Here is a 19,024-nt window from a genome sequence, read left to right as displayed (position 1 = left end):
TACTTACTTGAGCAGAATGTAGGTGTGAAACAAAAAAAAATTGTTTTAATTTGGCAGGTGAAATTTTGGCCAATCTCAAAATGGCAATTGCAGAATGTTGCACTCAACTTATGAGAGACTGTGTCCTGTGTTCAGTTACCATCCCATAGAGAACCTGAGGTACAATGTACTGCTTTGTTCTTGATAGTGTTGTACTGGTGTGAAAAGCAATTGTGTGACTTCCTCCAGTGTTTGCTGTCCTCCAGATATTCTTATTAGTTCAAAATAATGTTTTTTCTTTTGGGTCCTGAGTTGTTTAAACCATGCATGAACTCAATGTAAATCCTGGAGTTAGGAGACATTTTTGCACAATTTTGCACACTACTGTGCTAGGTGTGTAATGGGTGATGAGGAACTACAGTCAAGATTCTTCTTTTCCCTACCTTCAAAATAAATTGTTTGCTTTCAGGCTTTCTGTTTTCCTCTAACTTCTTCATATTTTCACCTGCCTACTATGCTTATTTTGTGATTATATTAAAAGAATAAAAAAGTCTTTTGATCTATACCATGTGACTGTTCAGTCAGGTGGGATGTACTTTGTCACTTCATTGAAATCTAGAGTTTATTTTTTCTGTTACTGTGTGTCGGGACAAATTGAGACCTTGCCTATGCTCAAATAGAGGTCATGCTGATATCAGATATGGGAACATGCTTTTTTCTACTAAACATCCCTAACAAACATGACCCTTAGTGTTCTTAAAATGAGAAACGTAAATCAAGTTGTGAGTGATAGGTGCATCCCTGCTACGATGACAGGACAAAAGTACAAGGTGCCTTGAAGACAGTTAATTATTAAATTACCTCAGCATGCCAAAACTGAAGGTAGCTCACAGAGCTCACCAGCTGTCCTTACAACGCGTTGCAGGATGCTACTTTCTGTTATAATGGCTGAGGGATGTTGCCTGTCAGCAGAGAAATTAAGAGATCATCCCCCTTGGTGGTCTCTTAAATTTGTGCATTTGCTGCCAGCTATCCTTGTGGGATTAAACATACCCAGCATTGGTAAATGCTTCCTCCCAGGTCATGACTGGCAGATCAGCTATCCCTAGTAATATGCTTTACAGAACTAGTGAAATTGCCTCTTTAATTCCTCGGGTTTTTTATCCTTTTGCATGAGACATCAGGAGTATCAGATGCTTACCCTAGGGAGGAGTTGGCCTGAGATCTGTCTGCAGGTTTCCACAAGTAGAGATGATCTCATATGACTGCCTGGCTAAGTCTCGAATGCTGTGAATGCTGTGCAAGGCAAGATAGAACTTTACAAGGCTGATATTACTGATCCCAGCCTGACTGAGATCTCAGGTCTCTGGTACACTTCTGTACAAAGAGAGATTCTCCTGCCCTTCCTGGATCATCTTTCACAAGAGAGGAGAAGATACCATGCCTGAATCTATTTGAACCCATGTCAGGCTGCTTATTACAATGCTGTAACACGAAAGGACAGTCTTACTGGTAGCCATTACGCCAACAGAAAAAAATGGAGGAGGCCTGAGATTTACTTAAAACTGTTTCTACATGTCTTGTACTGTACTCAAACTAAGTGTTCTGGATTTATTATCTACTTTTCCCCAAAGTTTCTATGCAGTTTTGGCTTAGGTGGAAGATTTACCTGTAGTGCTTCCCAAAATCACACTTCTCGAGTACTGGGCCCAGCTAAATGTGTAAGCTGTGACATTAACCAAAAGAGTGTAGTCCCGTGCGAGTAAAATGCTTGTAGCTACTTGAGACAGAACCAAAAGAATGAAAACTTGAATGATCTCCAATACAGGGTTTGCATCAAGTATGCTCTGAAATCACTAGGGTGGGTCCTGTTTGTTTGGGTATAGTTTTGAGTTCATGCAGCACTGGGGGGGGGGGGTCTCCTAAACCCCTACCAGGTGACTGGAATGCCATGGAATCCTTCACTAAGAGCTGTGCTGCTTCAGAAGATGCATTTAGCAGGGCTGGCATTCATCAGATACCCTGAACCCACACCTCTGCCAGGGGAGCTTTGCCTTAGAGGCACTCCCAGCTGCTGGAGGGACTTCTTCATGATTACCATCTGAGTGTATATTCTGCATCTTTCTTCATCTTTCTTGCAGTGCCAGCTATTCTGAGATTCTCTCAAAAGTTCAGAAGATCATTGAAGAGAGCAGGGAGCATTGAGCTGTTTTTTCCTGTTTTTCTTTCTTTCCCCTTTCTTTTTCCTTATTTTTTTATTTTTTTAATTAATTTTTCGATTTTTTTTCGGTCCTTGGTATGAAAAAATGGTTCCAAGCTGTCTTTCCTTGGATGGAAGAGACAGATTAAATGCACGGTAAAGAGTATTAGGGGAAAGACTCTGAATTCAGAGCCTGCAATAGATTCTGTATGTAGGTAACAACTCTAGAAAATTCTAGCAACATGGGGATGTTTTTTCTGTGTGTCAAGGTGCAAGTTCACGCTGAGATATGTATGCTGTTAATGCAGATTTTACAATAGTTCAGCTAGTAAATTTTAATCATGCCGAACATTTCTTCTCACTTTTCCACTGATGTAGTGCTCTGGTAATTAGGATGAGGTTTTAATAATAAGCTTATTGGAATGATGTGTAAAGGCAATAAAAGTATGACAGATTTAATTTTAAAAACAACTCTATGTAGATCTGCTTTCTTCAGGTGGAGCATAATGTGAGAAGTATGCTTTCCTCAAGGAGGGATATAAGAAAGAAGTTACATACGCTGTGGTTTATCTTAAACTAAATAGACCTTTAGTGTGTCTTTTTCTGCTGCGTGCACTTTGTGTTTTAAATACTGCTTTTTATAGATTGAATCAAAAATACGTGCAGTGTTTTTGGTAATTCACAGCTTTTATACAGGATATTGCCCTACAAAGTAGGATTCTATTGCTAAAGAGCAGAGGATGTAGAAATAATCTATCAAATACACAATTAAGTAGATTTGATATTCCAAATTTATAATGAGTACAATTATGTGCTTTTCTTCAAAGGTGAACTGAGAGTTTAGGAACAGAGACCTCTTATTTCCTAGGCATCTGCAAGCTTAGGCAAATGTGTTTTTCTGGGAAAGAAATGTAATTTCCTTAATTCCTCTGTATTATAAAGGGAGGAACACTGGATTTTTAAGAACGCGTGTTTTGCAATGCCAGACTTGCTGGTAATACAAAATGTCTTGGCTATTGAATAGAAGAACATATAGTCAGTTTTCTGTCCTTCCAAGAGAGCTTGTGTTATAACCTCTTTCATGAAGTTGTGGATGTTATGTATGAGGCTAGGGAAGGCCAAGTCTGGAGGCACGGAATGGTATTTGGCATCTTGGCAGATATCTCGTGCAGGCTTCACAAGTATCCTTGGCTTTGTGAGATTGGTAGGACGTGTTGTTTAGAACCTGGAAATTAATATTATCTGAAAGAAGTGGTGGAAAGGTTGGTACAGAAATCTCTATCCCATTATTTTCTTAAATGCATTAGCTTGTACTGAGAAAGGGGACATTCTTCCAATATGTAAATCTGCTCAGGTTTTCTATTCTGTGACTTGACATTTTTTGCAAGTTCAGCTAAAGGAAAAGCTTGGGTTTCCCTCTGCAACTGGATTAATAACATTTAAATTGGTCTGTGAAACCTGACAGGAAACTTGAATGTGGAATATTGGACTCCTGAAGAATTGTTTAAACAATTCTCTAATCTGTTACAGAAAAAGCATGTCATTTTCATTCTTGCTTTATGACAGAAGCATGTCCTTTTTATTCCTGCTTTATGACCTCCTCTTTGCAGCTGCTTATTGAATGTTGACTCACGGCTCAGTTACATAGTAAATAGATTTTTCCTCTCTCCTGTTGTGTGTTTGTTTACATTCGCAATTGTTCTGAGCGCCTTGAAGTATCTCCTCTATCTTGCTTCCTCCCATTTAGGAAGCTAAAGAGAAAGATGATCATGCTGGAGTCTTACAAAGCGCTGTTTTGTGAGCTCCCAATTGACCTTTCTGTTCTGCGAACATAGCACTGAAAGGGCACATAAACGCTGGTTGTCTAAAGAATGAGGATGTGGTTATAAACCCTGAGCCTCAGAGCGGTACACAAACGTTTGCTTTTCCTGATAGCTTGAGATACTTTTTCTTATTAACAAAGAAAAAAAAAAAGCTTTTGATAGCAATTGCCATCACAGTAGAGTTAAATAAAATAGTGTATATGTCCAAAATTAAACCGCTTACTTCTGCTTGTCATAGAATCACAGGATGGTGTAAGTTTTAAGTTACTGAGTTCTCTGGTATTTATGCATTTTGGATTCTCATTCCTTGGGTGGTAGCTGATATCATGGCTGCTTGAGTGTTGGTCATAGTGGAAAAAAATATGCCATTTGCTGTAGGTTAAGTAAATACGAAGATAAGTGTGTATGTCCCTTTGTTCCTTAGTGATTTCTGGGAGGTTCATTAATAGCCAGTTTTGAAGACATGGCTATATATTTTGGGTAGAGAAGCAACCTCTTTATGTAAAACTCTGTCATCCTGTTCCGGATGTTTTTGGATATTGAGAAAAATATTAGTGAAGGGATCCTAACAGACCTGCACCTGTAGCATGCTCTGAAATTAGAATTTTTCTTTTGAGAGTGTTGTCAGAGCAGCAGAAATTATTATAGTTGAGATCAGTTTTACCAGGAGAACAAGCCTTTACATTTGCTTGGGAAAGCTAAAATAGGAAAAGGAAAATAAAGATGAAGGCTTGATTTTGATTCACTGAAGAAGGAGATGAGCATCATGAATCAGGGTGTTTGCTCCTATCTTGCCAGGATACACATGTCATTTTAGGTACTATTTGCTCTCCACCATTTCATTTATGTGGCTGTATTATGGCTTTTTTTGAATGTACATTCTTTGGAGCAGAAGTTGTACTTTCCATCTATCTTCTTCCCCGTAGGGAGCCTGGTATAGGGTTTTCTTGAAGTCTTATTTACAAATACTAGTATCTGGGTCCCCTTGACACTCCAACTTAATGTTTGACAGTCTGGAAAGAGTATGGTACCATTTGTGTCAGTGATTCCCTTCTCCTGTGTTTAGATGTCCATAATGGCTTTTCAGAGAGGTAGTAACCTCTCTAGTATTGAGCTGTTTTATTCACCACAAAGTGAGAGATTTAACAAATATGCCAAACAGGAATTGCCTGTAACGCACCTGACTGCAGCCTCAAGGCAGTGTCTGCCCTTTGGGGATGTATCCTGCCTCTGGTGAGTGGATCTCTGCTGTCTACTGGAAAGTTAATGGTTAACCCATCAAGTGGGTTTGTAGTCATCTTGATTCTGAGGCTGTTACCACTCTGGTGGTTACTCTTGACCTTTCTGGTACTTGTCTGAAAGGTTAAGTGTTCTGAATGTGAGATGTTAAAAAACAAAAGTCATCCTTCTGTTTAAGTCTCTTTTACACCTAAGCTAAACAAAAAGCTAAGGATCGTGTATGCTAATAGAGCTTCGAAGACTCTCATGGGACCTTTAATTGCCTTTTTACTTACTGTTTGTGCAGATCTGCCATGCTGTAATTAGAATTTTACAGTAGGGAGTGATCAAATAGAAAATAGCAGCAGTGCTGACTGGAAGTCTAGCTCACTTTCCACCTTTTGTTTCAGTATCAGGAAATGCTTATATATTATTTTAGCATTATTAGGGACTATCCATATGCTTTTGGAAAATCCGTGTAATTATGTAAATAAATTGTGCCATTTTGCATAAATCTTGCTGCTGAAGTTATCAAATGAAAAATACTCTTTTTCACAGTTAACTTATGAGCATTTGTTTATAGCTGTGTCAAGGTTAATGATACTTGTGAAAGAGCCTAGCATTTCTAAGTCTCATACAATTTACCTAGGCTATACACATTTTCTGACAGTACCCATGCTAATGTATTAGTTTGTACATAAATAACTTCTGATGTCTTCGGGTTAACATCACTTTTCGTTTATTTTTTTTGAATTAGTAATACAATATTGGCCCTTATAGCTCATTCCTCAACTCTATCTGATGGTGCATGTGAGAACCTCTAGTAAGAAAAAGAATGTGTAAATTTATGGAGACCTTTCTTTTGACAATGTTGCCTTTTTTTGCTATAATTTTTTCGTTCTGTTTAATGTTAGAATATGCATTTACAGTAACAAAGAAATATCTGTTATCTATATTTTTTGTAGTGTTGGAGTGCTCTGTGCATATGCTGCCAACCAGCATTTAACTAACCAAGTCCGAGGAGCAAAGAAACTGGTTAACAGTAATTTTAAAGATCTGAAAATATTCCTTAACGACACTCCAGCGGTAAAGAATTTTTTCTTTATGGGGAATGAGGGTGGGAGGGAATATGTGTAAATAAGAAATTTTGCAGAAAGTAATTTTTTCTTTCTATTTGGTTTAAATCACACCTGCAGTATTTTGTTTATTCTTTGTGTGTCAGTCTCAGTAAATAGAATAAATGATGCAAGGGAAGATATTTTCACACGGTAGTAAGTGTTTGGGAGTTATCCTGATGAATCAGCATTCTTTGAACAACTTCTGAGCTGTACTCTGGGAGTATGCTGCTATGATGCTTGTAGGCCCTTTTCCTCCTACTGAACTAGTGTAGATCACTAGCAGAAGTTAAATAATTTGGAAAAATAAGGTTTTAAAAGGAATACATACAAAAATATATATTACATGTAAACTTGGATTCCCTGTTGCTTTTTCCTGTTTCCTTGTGGTTTGGACTTAGTTGTATGTGCTCTGGGACTGAGTCACAATAGCTTTTTTCCCAGGAATATTTTTGACTGTTTTTTCTTTAAACCAGAGTCATACTGTACCATACTGAACAGGAAAGATTCCTTCCTTTCAGACTTGCCTTAGAATCCCATAAGCAGTCCTCTGCATATCTTGTTTTGTATTGAAAGAAAAAAAGAAATGCTAGTGAGGAAGGCTTGTAAAGAATGTAGTTTCAATTCTTTGTGAATTTGTAGGAGACAAAAAAGTCCAACAACTCTATTGCCTTGGCTTTCATTAATTTTAATTATTTGAATTTTATTTTATTAATCTGTTTTACTTCCATGAAATTAGAAATAGGTGGAATTCACGCAATTATGTGGAATCCACAAGTGTGGTAGCATTCCAGTCACAGTAACTCTGGGCTGTTTTGTTGTGGTTTGTTTTTTTTTTGCTGACCAGAGCTGTATGAGAACAGGAGACATCTGGGGGGTGCCATAAAATGTTTTCCTATCTGAAGATGTTCCCTATACAACTATTTGTTTGGATATGGTGCTCTGACAGACCAGTGGTGGAGGTACATGGCAGGAATTGAAGGTCATGCCAATAACCCCAATAACCCCTCTTGAAACAGGGTGCCTTTTGTCAGTCTGGAGCTGACACTGGGCACAGAAGGATTCATCCAGTTATATCAGAAACCACCAGAGTCCCTTTGACAGCACACTGAGTGCTGGCAGTGGGAAATGTCAGAGGAGAAAATCTGTTATGAAGAAGTAACTTATCTTAATAGAGAAAAAATAAGCACTGTCTAAAAAGTTAATAAAAATGCTGAATTATTAAATTTAAAAGTGTCAGGACTTGGAACACTTGTACCAGAGGTTACTCAAAGTCTCACTTAGCACTTTTTTCAGTTTCAAAACAGGATTATTACTTTCTATTTTTTTAGACTTGGAGCTGATGCAGTCATCAGCTGTATCTTCTAAGTCATTTTGTCAGACAAGGTGCATGAGTATCACGTAGACACACATATTTGTAAGAATTTCTTGGGGAAATGAGAAATGCTTCAGTTCTAGAATCCTACCAATTGGCTATAAAGCTCTGAAATGCAAATTGCTGCCTTTGACTCATCAGTATGAGGTATGTACAGCATGTAAGAGGATTTGAAAAAGTCCTGTGTTAAGAGTTCAAGTCACAGATTTGCAGACTGTGAGTATTGAGTGATAACACTATTAGTGATAGAGAATCCCCTTTTGTCTGTGACATTGCTGGAGACAATGCAAAACCTGTAGTCCTGCAAAATTTTAGCCCTTAGGTTAGCCTAGGTCAACAAAGCAAACAAATAAACAAAAATATACCTACAGCCTTCTTAGTAAGAAACAAATATTTTTTCCTGTTTTACAGAAAGAGAGTCTGCTTCATACTTTGTCATTTAATGATGTCCACTGCTGTGTCATCAATAGGTTGTTTTGAGGGTGGTTTTTTGGTCTTTTTTTTCTTTATTTCACAGAGACTACAAGCCATGTACGCTTTGGTACATATTTGAGTCATGCTTAAAATTGAAAACCCATTTGTCAAGTATGTGAACCTTTACACCACTCTAACTCGCTTGGGGTAGAATTCATAATGCATTATTTTAAGCATGCAGAAATGAATGAAGGTTATTTAATGTCTTTTCAAAATTAGTGTAAGCTTTCCACTTGGGATGGTTCTTTGATAGCCTTTTGTCCAAACCCAGTATCTGGGGATAACTAAGTTGCTGGTTTATATTGTTACGATGTCTTTGGTAGAGCTCAAGTTGAGACCAAATCCTCTTGAAGGTGAGGAAAACTATTTGCATTAAGACAGAGCAGCTGTCTCCTTTCTGCAAGAGAAGCTCTGAGAGGCTGCCCAGACACAAGCCAGTGTGGTTGGTGAATTGCTTCAAAATTACCACTGCATCAGTGCCTCACGTTTCTCCGTGAAGGAGAAACTAATGCCGCGAGAAAATCAAGTAACGAAATTGGAGACATGCAAAAAAACTTATTTGCCTGACTGACTCAAAGGCTTCATGAGGTCACAGTTCCTTCTGCTTTTGAGCTGAATCATTTACCACAGAGAAGTTCCAGTTAAGTAGATGTCTCAATTAAACTGGTCTTTTATTATGTGCAGTTCTGCTAAGGAAATAAAATACTTAGTTAACCGAAAACAGTAGAGAGCCAGGGAGTTGGCACAAATATTTTGATTGTTTCAAGCTAACAGTTTGACACATTCAAAAGCATCACTTTTTTCCAATTCTTTTAATGTTTTTTTTAATCATCTTCTTTACAGCAAATTGACTATTTGGTGAGCCAGTACAACACAGCTAAGGATAAAGCACTCTCTGACCTAAATAGTAAGTACTTTGATTTAAGGGGGGTTAGCAGCATGTATTTAAAAGCTTCAGTAAGATAATGTAATTAGCTCATAATGCAAAGTGAAACTTTATTTATGAGAACATGGTTTTCAAACAGAAGTGCTGTTCTCAGTAGTATATGAGACCAAAATCTAAAATTGTTTTCACGTAAAAAGTCTCAGAGCTCGTAATGTGTAGTATTTCCAAAATAAAGGTCTTTTATTAAATTGTTTATAGTTTTATAGTTATATAAATATACTATAAAGCTATAGTTTTATAGTATATGTTTTATAGTTCAGTAACCATACTTAAAGATTTTTTTGGAATATTTTTCCTCAGTTTTTAAATTGAAGCCAAATATCAGTGAACAAATATGCAAGCAGTTGTGATGGTTCCAATGAGTGAGAGATCTCTGTTTATTTTTCTTGTTGCACTTTTGTTCTCTACTCAGCTAGAAGTTGAGGCATCAGCTTATCTTCTTTCTAGCTGCTTAATGTATTTGCCATTTCGGAATGAGCAGTTGAAGAGCAGGAGATAAAACTTGAAGTAGAACTGCTGCACTTTCCCCTTCAACACAGTTACAATATGAAGTGTCACCTTTTAAAGCTCTCAGTCAACAGAAACAACCAGAAAGATGATTTTTATTTTTTATTTTTATAATTTAAACTTTGCTTTACAAAACTCACAATAGAAAGGGCCAACCATATTCAGTGCAGATGATAATTCAAGTTGCATTTTTAGCAGATGTTAGTAAATGCATACAGGTCTGCATTTCAGGCTGAAGGATTGTTGCTGGGATCAAACTGTGCAACTGTGGCATCATGCCAGTTACCATAAATTGACTTCTCATGCCTATAATCTATGCTTCTGTCTAGTTTAAAATGTATTTTAAAGGTAGTTTTCAATGCAGCCAACTTGGCATGCACTGAAGTTATTATGTCTTGGCTGTATGAGGGTGTACTGCACATCAGATGTGCTTGTGAAAGTAGCAGTAGTCTTCCTGCTTAATTACTGCAGGAACACTGGTCTAAAAAGATGTATGTAATCTTTGAATCTGTAAGAATAATAATAATAAAAAAAGGTTGACATCTGCATTTCAAGTACTACCTTGAAGCTTCTCAGCCGCTCCAAACTGAAATTTCAAATTAAATGTTTATTAGTTCTCAATGCCAGTTTGTGATGTTAGTTAATGGGAACCTAGCTGGATCTGTGGTGAGAGTGATCAGCAGTAAATTAAGATAGCTTTTATTTTCTAGAAATACCAGAATTAAGTGTGTGACACCGGGGTACAAGTAGGATAAACTTATAGAGAATTGTACGTGAGTTCATTTGCCCACCCTAAGGAAAAGCTGAAAAGTGTTTCTGCTTGACAGAAACTCTCATCTCAGGCCAGACATGATGGTACTAACAGTAAAGAATACTTCTGTACCATGCACTATTCCCATTTCATCAAAACCAAAAATCTCAAAAATGTGTTTGCTGTGATCTGAAAATGCAGAGGACCCAGTGACTACCTAAAGAATATGTTACATTAAAATGCTTCACCAAACTCTGCTTGGCATTTCTGTGTCATTTTGCTGGACTAAGCTTCCTTTCTCTTTGTAGACAGTGAGACTGGAGTGTTTGGAGGTGGGGGTGGCTATGGGTAAGGATGATGCCAGTGCTGGGAGCATCCATGCTGGATGCTCTCTGTGAGGGAGCAGGGACTGGAGACATGTGCTTAACACGCTTAAGGGATTTCAGCAGAGCTGTCTGGCAGGTCTGGGTTGTGGGTGACCTTGACATTGCTCGATACATGAGGAACAGGGGAAAGGAAAAGAATACATTTTTTTAGTTCCTCTTGCACTATTAAAACATAGCTTGAGTGAAAGAATATGCCACAAAACTCCTGTCAAGATGTTGGGCCTCTCTAACATAGATTGTGGAAAAAATCCTGTTTTGAAAAGAGTAGAAAATGCAATGAAATACATACTGTGGAGTCTGTTGAAATGTTATGTGTCTTTACCTATATGGTCAAGTGCTGGCGAATATTTTCTGCTGTATTTTGATTTACTGCTTTCATTTGTAGGCCTATAGCTAGCTAAAACAGAGCTGTATCCCTGTGTTACCTTCTGTCACTATGTTCTGACTGTCAGGCCTTAGAAAAATTTCAATAATATAAGTACACTTTGTTATGTAAGAGTGTGACAGCACCTATGCTAAGAGGTAGTTCAAGTTGAACTAGTCGGTAATGTTTGGTTTTTTATTTCTCCATGCCACAGATGTTGGACCTGTGCTTGGAACCAGAGTTCAAGAACAGCTGGGAAAAGAAGTACGTCCTGCACTTGATGCAGCTCTGACAATGGCAGGAGGTAAAGATGTCCTTTTTTTTTGTTGCCATGGTAAAACAGGCATTATCTTTCTAGCGCACGGCATGGGATAACTTTATGCAGTACCATGAGTCAGCTCATCCTTCTACATGCCTTGATGTTTCTTTTAAACTGAGGATTTCAGATATTTTAGGGTTTATAAATATATTTAAAGGCTAAATCAAGATTTATGTGCTGTTGTTGATATTTAATTTCAGCAGTCATTGAAGAGAGATGAAATCCGATTTCCCTGCTCCAGGTTGTTGTCCCTTTCTGTTGAATATAAGGGAGACTAGGAAAACTGTCCTCTTAGAGCTGTCCATAGGTATTTGCAGGTTAGTCTTCAACAGGTCAGGGAATGAACTACAATGTCCTTGTCCTGTACACTGCCAAGCTTATTATGAAAGTACTGTCCAGCATTTCTTCATTGTATCTTTGAGTTTAGCCTTACTCACACTTAGTTCTTTCTCCCTCTGGAGGAAATATTCCTTTATTATTTTTTCCATTTAAGGTTTGTTTTGTTCAGGAATCAGGTAGAGCTTATAGAAAAAAGGGAAAGACACCCAAGAACTTGAGTCACTTTGGTTTTGTTTTATTTTTTTTTTAACCATTAATTCTTTCTCATTCACTTGTCATCGTTCTCCTTTTTTGCTTTATTTCTCTTATTTGTCTTGAAGTCAAAGTGGAAAGGGCTATCAAAGGTAAAAAATACGGTAAAACCTTGTGTTGTGTGAAGTGCACTTTACTTTTGTAACTTGTTTTTTAGTTGTGTCTGTGTGGTTCTTTGTGTACTAAACACCTGTTCAGTGTTTGGGGTTTTTTTCATTTTGTTCTGTTTATTTGGTGTGATTGGGATAAAATCTAAAGCCAGTGCTGAACGTTTATTAATGCTTGGCTGATGCAACATGATCTCCTTACCTTTCATCTTGCAGCTGCATAATTTGTGATTTAGATTATAAGCAAAATACTGAAAATACTGTTTTGTGGATATGGGCTTTCTTCCAATTTCTAATGACCACGTGTTAAAGTTCTTTACTGAAATCACTGAGTAAGGAGAGGTAGGGAAAAGGTATAAAAGAGTAATCTGGGAAGTGGATGGAATCTCAATGAAAATAGCCTGAGCGGATTCATTTCTTTGTAAGAAAGCATGAGTGATGTATTTTTATGTGCAAAAAGTACATATTCTGTGCTAGAGGGTTTTTTTGGGAGGGAGGCAGGATTATTTAGATCAGTATTGTTAAGAATATCGTAGCATTTATGCACGTGCACTTTCTTTTCATATCTGTATCTATAGTCTGCTTTCTAACTAAAGTGTTTTTTTAAAAATTTCCCATCCTTGCAGCCATCAGAGAAACGAAGGAAGCACTGGAAAATGTGAGTGTCTCTGTAGAGGTTCTACAGGAGGGAACAGAGAGGCTTCGTGCAAACTTGACGGATGTTAAAACGCATCTCAGCAACACCCTCAATGACTCCGCGTGCAATGCGGCTCAGGCCGCCTCAACGTGCAATATCATCAGGAATTCATTAAGTCAACTGAACGTCAATGCCAATTTTAGTGGGGTAAGATTTTATAATAATGTTTTTCAGACTCTTAGAGCGTGATTGCCTTGAGCAAACCCGGTAGTGTTTCTGCAGCTTTTAGTGGCTTGGTGTGTGCTGTCACTTGTCAGATAAGTGACCTTCCCTTATTCTGTGTTTCTGGGTAATTCCAGTCACTGTTTTCATCTTCTGTGTAGAAGAGGATAAAATGTGTGTCAAGCAGCTATGTTAAAAGTGCTGCTCTGGGCAGTGAAATAACCTGCCCTCCCAAAAATGCTGAGGTTAAGCTTTGCTTTTGTACAGCAGAGGTTTCAGGAGTGTGTTAGAAAGATTCTGCTACAAATCATTTTAGTTTCTTTACCCTCTCTCCTAACTGTGAAATATTTACTAAATTAGCCAGACTGCTACTTCATGTGACTCAGGCATGTTTTTTGCTTCCTAGTTGCCAGGAGTGAGCTCACAGCTTGCAAAGGTCAATGATGTCCTTAAAATAGACCTTTCTAGTCTCGTTCAAAAGGTATGTTTCTTGACAGACTTGTAAACTCTTAATTAATAATCTGGGATACTTGTGAATCACTTGTTTTCCCTTGGTTTCTCAAGCAGAATTCTTTTGTTCCCACCTCATCCTGCTTTGTGGTGGATGTCTCTCATTATTCCATTGTTTGGCCAAGATATAATACTTGAAAACAAGAATGTAATGCTTTGTATCTCCAGGATACTACAGGTCAAAAATGTTTGTGAATTGTCAGGTTGAAAGAACAATCCTAAAAAACCAAAAAGGCAGAAACATGGATCCAATAGCATGTTCTATTTTTTGGTTCAAGCTAAAGAAATAAAAAACCCCTATGCTCTCCTGATTAGTTTTATTGTATTGAAATACTTCTTCTAAATTCCTAATGTACATACTTGACATTAAATCTGGTGTAATGGACAAAGTGTAATTACTATTAGTATTTTTGCAAGACTTTCCACAAAACACAATGATTTTCACCTAGAAAAAAAAAATTACTTAGTTTGGGCAGTTGAAAAATCTAGGAATCTGAAAACATTTTCTAGGAATAGAGGGCAGAACCAAAATGTCTGCCGGCCCTTAGACCCCTGCATGCTTTTGAAGTGATCAGGCTTGCAGGGAGTAAGGATTCAAGCATATCCTTTCTGTCCAGATAAGCTGCTCAGCTTTGTTCCCATGGCTTAGACCCTTTCTTTTGCCTTGTCACTGAAGAAAGCATCACCCCGTCTTTAGAGGCAGTTGGATTTCATTGTTTGTAACATGCATTTCGTGTTTGGAAGGCATAGACTTGGAAAGGGGAGGCGTTTGGCTGGTACACAGTAACTCCTTTCACCTACTGAATTTTCATATGTGCATTCTTGGTCTGACAGGCAACAAAGTTTGAGGTCATTGTAACTGATTCATGTATATTTAAATTTAGCTTTTTTTTTTTCAAGGAATACTCTGAAGAGCAAACTGAATCTGAAATATACTTAGAGTTCCTATTTTACTTTCATCTTTTCTAATGTGTAGTGATAAAAATGTATTTTTCATAGTTTTATCACATATATTTTCGTATGTGTATACTTTTGATCCTTGAATAAAAGGAAAAAAATTGCAACCAATATGACAACGGGAAACATGCTCTGATCTTTCCAACTTCTATTCTTAGGGCTATGCAGCTTTTAATGATACTCCAGACTTAGTGGTGAATCAAACCAGGAACATTTTATCAGGTGAGGACTGTCTTTTCACTTTGATTAATGTTTTTGTTTTCTTTTATTGATAATATATTTTCTTGGCTAAAGATCATTAAAAGAGTAACTTCTTTTTTTTTAAATCTGGTGCTAGAAAAAAAACATAGAAGGCAACTGTGTCTTAATGAGGACCCAAAATTAAATCTAAAAATAGGCCATATGGTATATTATGGAGGTGTTTTATCTGTTAGGCTTTTTAGTCACGAGAAATCTTGGGATCCCAGCTTCACACTGGCACTTTATTTGGTTGAAAGGCTAATTTTCCTTGACTGATGTGTTTATGACATATTTAGGAGTGTGATGTTAAAAAACCTGAACCTGCCTGCAGTTGTATTAAAATGTAGTGGATGGCAAAGGGAAGGTAAAAATATACCTTTAAGGATAATTTAAATGGCTGTCTTAATTGTTTTATTACTTGGGCTTTACACTTTTTAATCTTTGACCATACCTGTATGGTAGTATAGTGTATGTATACTAATCTGTTTTAATTTTTGTTCTTGCATTGTGGACCTGTTCTGAATTATATAAGCAGCTGTTCCTTGTAAGTTTTTCTGTTCTTTTTCTTCCCCTCCTGGGCAAAATGAAGGACACTATAGATACGAGCATAGTGTACTGTGTGAACTTGCCTAAAATGAGCCAGTTTTAGAAAATCAATGTTATACTTGTCATTAGGAAACCTAGAGCAGATTTACTCATTTTCAGTATCTGCTGCTATGTGTAAACACAGACAAGCCATCTTAATTTACCTATTTATAAATTTTTTGAGTTTGTTTGCACTAAACTGAGTTTGAGTTACAAAGCATATAAATGGGTTTACTAGAAAAAAATGCATTTATTTATAAACTTCTAAAAAAAGAATGATTTGTTACCTGGTTGATTTGAAGAGTAAACATCAAAACAGACGGTCTTGTTTGAGAATAGAAGGTGTTGTCTGCTACCAAATTGCAACCTGTAGTTATACATCCTGCTGTTCCAAGTATGTTTCAAGTTGAAAGAAGGGGGAGAGTGTAGAGAAACTGCATTTTACACATAGACAGGGTGTGTAATAAGTGAATTAATCATGTGTCTGTAAATCTAAATAGCGTATATCTAAACTGTAAGTATAGGGTAGCATGTTTGTTCATTATCTGAGGGAAAAATGGATTAATTGATCGTTACCTCAAGAGTGTTGCTCATTAATTGGAAAGAATTTATTTAAGTAATCTCCTTTAATACGGTTGAAAAGAACTAGTATAGATTCTCAATATAAGCAGTATAATTTCTTTCACAGTGTTATATTCCCAAGGCATGGAGTTTAAATAGATTTTGATCTTCTCCTTCATAAACTTAGTGGCTAATTGTCTTGATCAGTGTTACCATTTGCAATATTGCATGAAAAGGAAGATTTAAGCTGGCTAGATAAAAAGGTGACACATTCATTATAACGAAAGACAAGAGGAACAACTCTGGCTCAACTTCTACATCTTTCATCATTAAGCTGAATGCTAAAAACAAAGTGTGCGTTTTAAAATGCCATTGTGTTACTTCAAAGCTTGATGTTTTTGTTGCCTGCTTGTCTCTTCCTCACACTTGTCTTCATGGCTTGCTTGTTACATGTGGCAAATGGCTTAATAGCATTTTATAATGCATACATGGAATGTGAATTTCCTCTATGGATCTGTAACAGTGCAATATGTATATTCTTTTAGATATCAAAAGCGTGCTGGAATCCATTGGTTCAAATATTACTACCTTCACAAAAGCACTCCCTGTTCAGAAGATTTTAGACGATTTGATGGTATATCTTACACAGAGTGAGGCATATGTTCAAGATTATTTTCCACTAGTGGAGCAGTATGATTTCTACAGGTATGTACATGAAATAAGGCAGGAGTGAAGTGTTACCTGTTGTTAATACTTTTAATAGTTTAGTGGTCTATAAAGGCAAGTAAACTATTAATGATGAACACAGTGAAACAAAGATGCTATAAGGCATGCTATGTTTGTTACTGGCATTTTGGTAAAGGGCAAAAATGCAGCTAATCAACATCTGTGTGCTGTTCCACCACAGAGCAGGAGGTAGTTTCTACTCTAGGCCTTCATGTCTTTTTCAGGAAGGATAGAGGTAGGTAGATGTCAAAGATGTAACACCTAAAGGAAATCAATTGTTCTATAATGCCAGGGTGACTTTTTAGTTAGGGCTTGTTTTCACTGAGTTGCGGGTAAGTTGTGAGGGCATAGGACCACAGAGACCTTGCAGCCAATCCTTGTTATTGCACCCTTTTTACCACAGGGGAGTAGCAGGGATTCTGCCTCACACCTGTAAATCTGTGCTCACCCGCGTGTGTCCCTGCTGGTGTAGCACTTGTCCTTGCAAATGCCTGGGTTAACTGTACATTGAGAGGAACATACTCTTTCTGTTTGAGACTTTGTGGCTCTTACAGTTGAGTAATCTTGTATTTTGAAGCATAAAGCTTTTTATTTCCTACCTTTGTCCAGATTTAGTCATTTCTGTCGTCAAGCTCATCAGATTCTCCCTACATTTTGTTTGACTCTTCGGTTGATTTTATAATTGATAATTGCTTTTATCTTTGTGTCCTAATCAGTTTCATTGCTACAGACTGTGTGTTGATGGCTTTAATGCAGTGTTAAATAAAAGTGAGCAGAAGACTGAACTTCTAGAACCTTTTTTAGAACCTTACCTTTAGCCCATTCCTTATCTGACAGTTTTTGTGGTGAACCTTAATTTGACAAATTTATCAGTATTTTCTTTGAAGCTCACATAGCATTTAACCAAATAAATATATTGTTTTATTCTGCTACTGGAGAATATATCTCATCTAAATTGACACTTAAATGCATGTTTTTGTCTAACCTAATAATACTTCAAGTACAAATGAGACCAACAAGCCTGTAGTTGTTTAAATTATTTTCTATCCATTCCTTTCTTAATTACAGGTGCCTTATTTGCAGTTCTTAATAAATATCCTCTTACAAATATGCCTGTCAGCATTAATGGCTTCCTTTTTATTAGCTGTGCATGTTCATTACAGTATTTCTTTTGCAGAATTTTCTCTACAGAGGTACAGGGAGGAAAAAAGGGAACTTAAAAATATAAGTGACAACAGAAGAGAAAAAGAAGTGCAGAGGAAATTGGGAGAGGATTAAAGGCTAGAATGTGATATATAATGTATGAATAAATAGATGTGCTCCAGCTATGTAGACAGATAGACCTGTTGTGTGATGTACTTAATAAAAATTAAAGTTCATTTCCTATCCAAGATCTTTCTCCTCATCAAGTTCTGTTAACTGTTCCAATCACTGAAAGCATTCCACACAATGCCTAGGTTTTTACAGCCTAAAATATAGTTATTTACAATTACAAGCCTAACACTGTGTCCAAAAAGTTAGTAAGCCTTGCAGTAAGAGCAGCTGTGTACTTAATGAGTGATGGCCAGTCCACATTCATAAATTTCTTCATTGCTTCTTGAATAAATTACTGTTTGAACATCTGCTTCTTCTGAGTCATTGTTTGCTCCACTTGGAGCACTTTGATGCTTCAGCACAGTCCACCTGCAGTAACTGGTGTTGGGGACACCTTGTTCCTGTGGTGCCTGTTCCCCAGTCCTTCAGCAGCAGCTGCCTGTAGTCCAGCAATAACCATGTTCTGGTCCAAAATACACACTAGTGTAGTGAATGCTTGTTTTTGTTGCTAGCATTTGTTGCTCAGACAGATCCACGAGTGGGCCAGTTGGGAATATAGTATTGCATGATGTTCTCTGCAGGTCTCCAGCGTGTTCTTTGCATGAAAATAACAAAAAACTTCGTCTTTTATTCCTCAGGTGGCTGGGGTGTCTCATTCTGTGCTGCATGGTGGTCCTCATTCTGGTCTTTTACTATCTTGGATTGCTATGTGGCACCTGTGGTTATGATAAACATGCTTCTCCAACAACCAGAGGCTGTATCTCCAACACTGGAGGAAACTTTCTTATGGCGTAAGTTTCACTCATATGGGAAAAATGAACTAAGTGTACCTGTAGAAAGTTGCTTTGGTTGATTTTGGAGGACCTAAAAAACAATCTGGTTTGTTACCTATCTATATCTGCTGAGGAAAAGTAGAAATAAATATTGATCTCACATACTCGAGGGACTTGGGGATTTTGGGTTGCTCTTTCATTGAGGATCATAGCTGAAGGATAAAACTTCTGAATCTACTGTTCTAAGGCGAGTGTTTTAGCTAATGAATTTCTGTGTAAGCCGCTTTGGGAACTGGAAAAACTGGGAACAGATAATTGAAAATAAAAGGAGAAAGTCATAGCTT

The 19,024-nt window shown here is 37.2% G+C and overlaps 1 protein-coding gene across 17 annotated transcripts in view; it reads left to right on the top strand.

The window, feature by feature from the left end:
• PROM1 (prominin 1) overlaps positions 1-19,024 on the top strand; it is a 62,510-nt gene that overhangs the window by 27,857 nt on the left and 15,629 nt on the right. For 7 of the 17 annotated variants that reach the window (XR_005564394.1, XM_039383567.1, XM_027729438.2 and 4 more), the window contains 10 exons: positions 6,186-6,306; positions 9,028-9,091; positions 11,353-11,442; positions 12,117-12,140; positions 12,782-12,999; positions 13,421-13,495; positions 14,640-14,703; positions 15,257-15,265; positions 16,413-16,572; positions 18,546-18,698. Coding sequence is in view for 16 of the 17 variants with exons in the window: in XM_039383567.1 (XP_039239501.1) it covers positions 6,186-6,306; positions 9,028-9,091; positions 11,353-11,442; positions 12,117-12,140; positions 12,782-12,999; positions 13,421-13,495; positions 14,640-14,703; positions 15,257-15,265; positions 16,413-16,572; positions 18,546-18,698 (978 nt within the window). In the remaining variant the exon portion in view is untranslated. The remainder of the gene's footprint in view (positions 1-6,185; positions 6,307-9,027; positions 9,092-11,352; positions 11,443-12,116; positions 12,141-12,781; positions 13,000-13,420; positions 13,496-14,639; positions 14,704-15,256; positions 15,266-16,412; positions 16,573-18,545; positions 18,699-19,024) is intronic. The other 10 variants (XM_027729443.2, XM_039383568.1, XM_027729452.2 and 7 more) reach the window with 3 other exon arrangements.

Source organism: Pipra filicauda, unplaced genomic scaffold (assembly GCF_003945595.2).
Source record: "Pipra filicauda isolate LSUMZ 115617 unplaced genomic scaffold, ASM394559v2 scaffold316_size853178_pilon, whole genome shotgun sequence".
NCBI classification, from domain to species: domain Eukaryota; kingdom Metazoa; phylum Chordata; class Aves; order Passeriformes; family Pipridae; genus Pipra; species Pipra filicauda.
The sequence above is the reverse complement of the archived record's forward strand: the minus strand, read 5'-3'. Positions and strand labels throughout refer to the sequence as shown.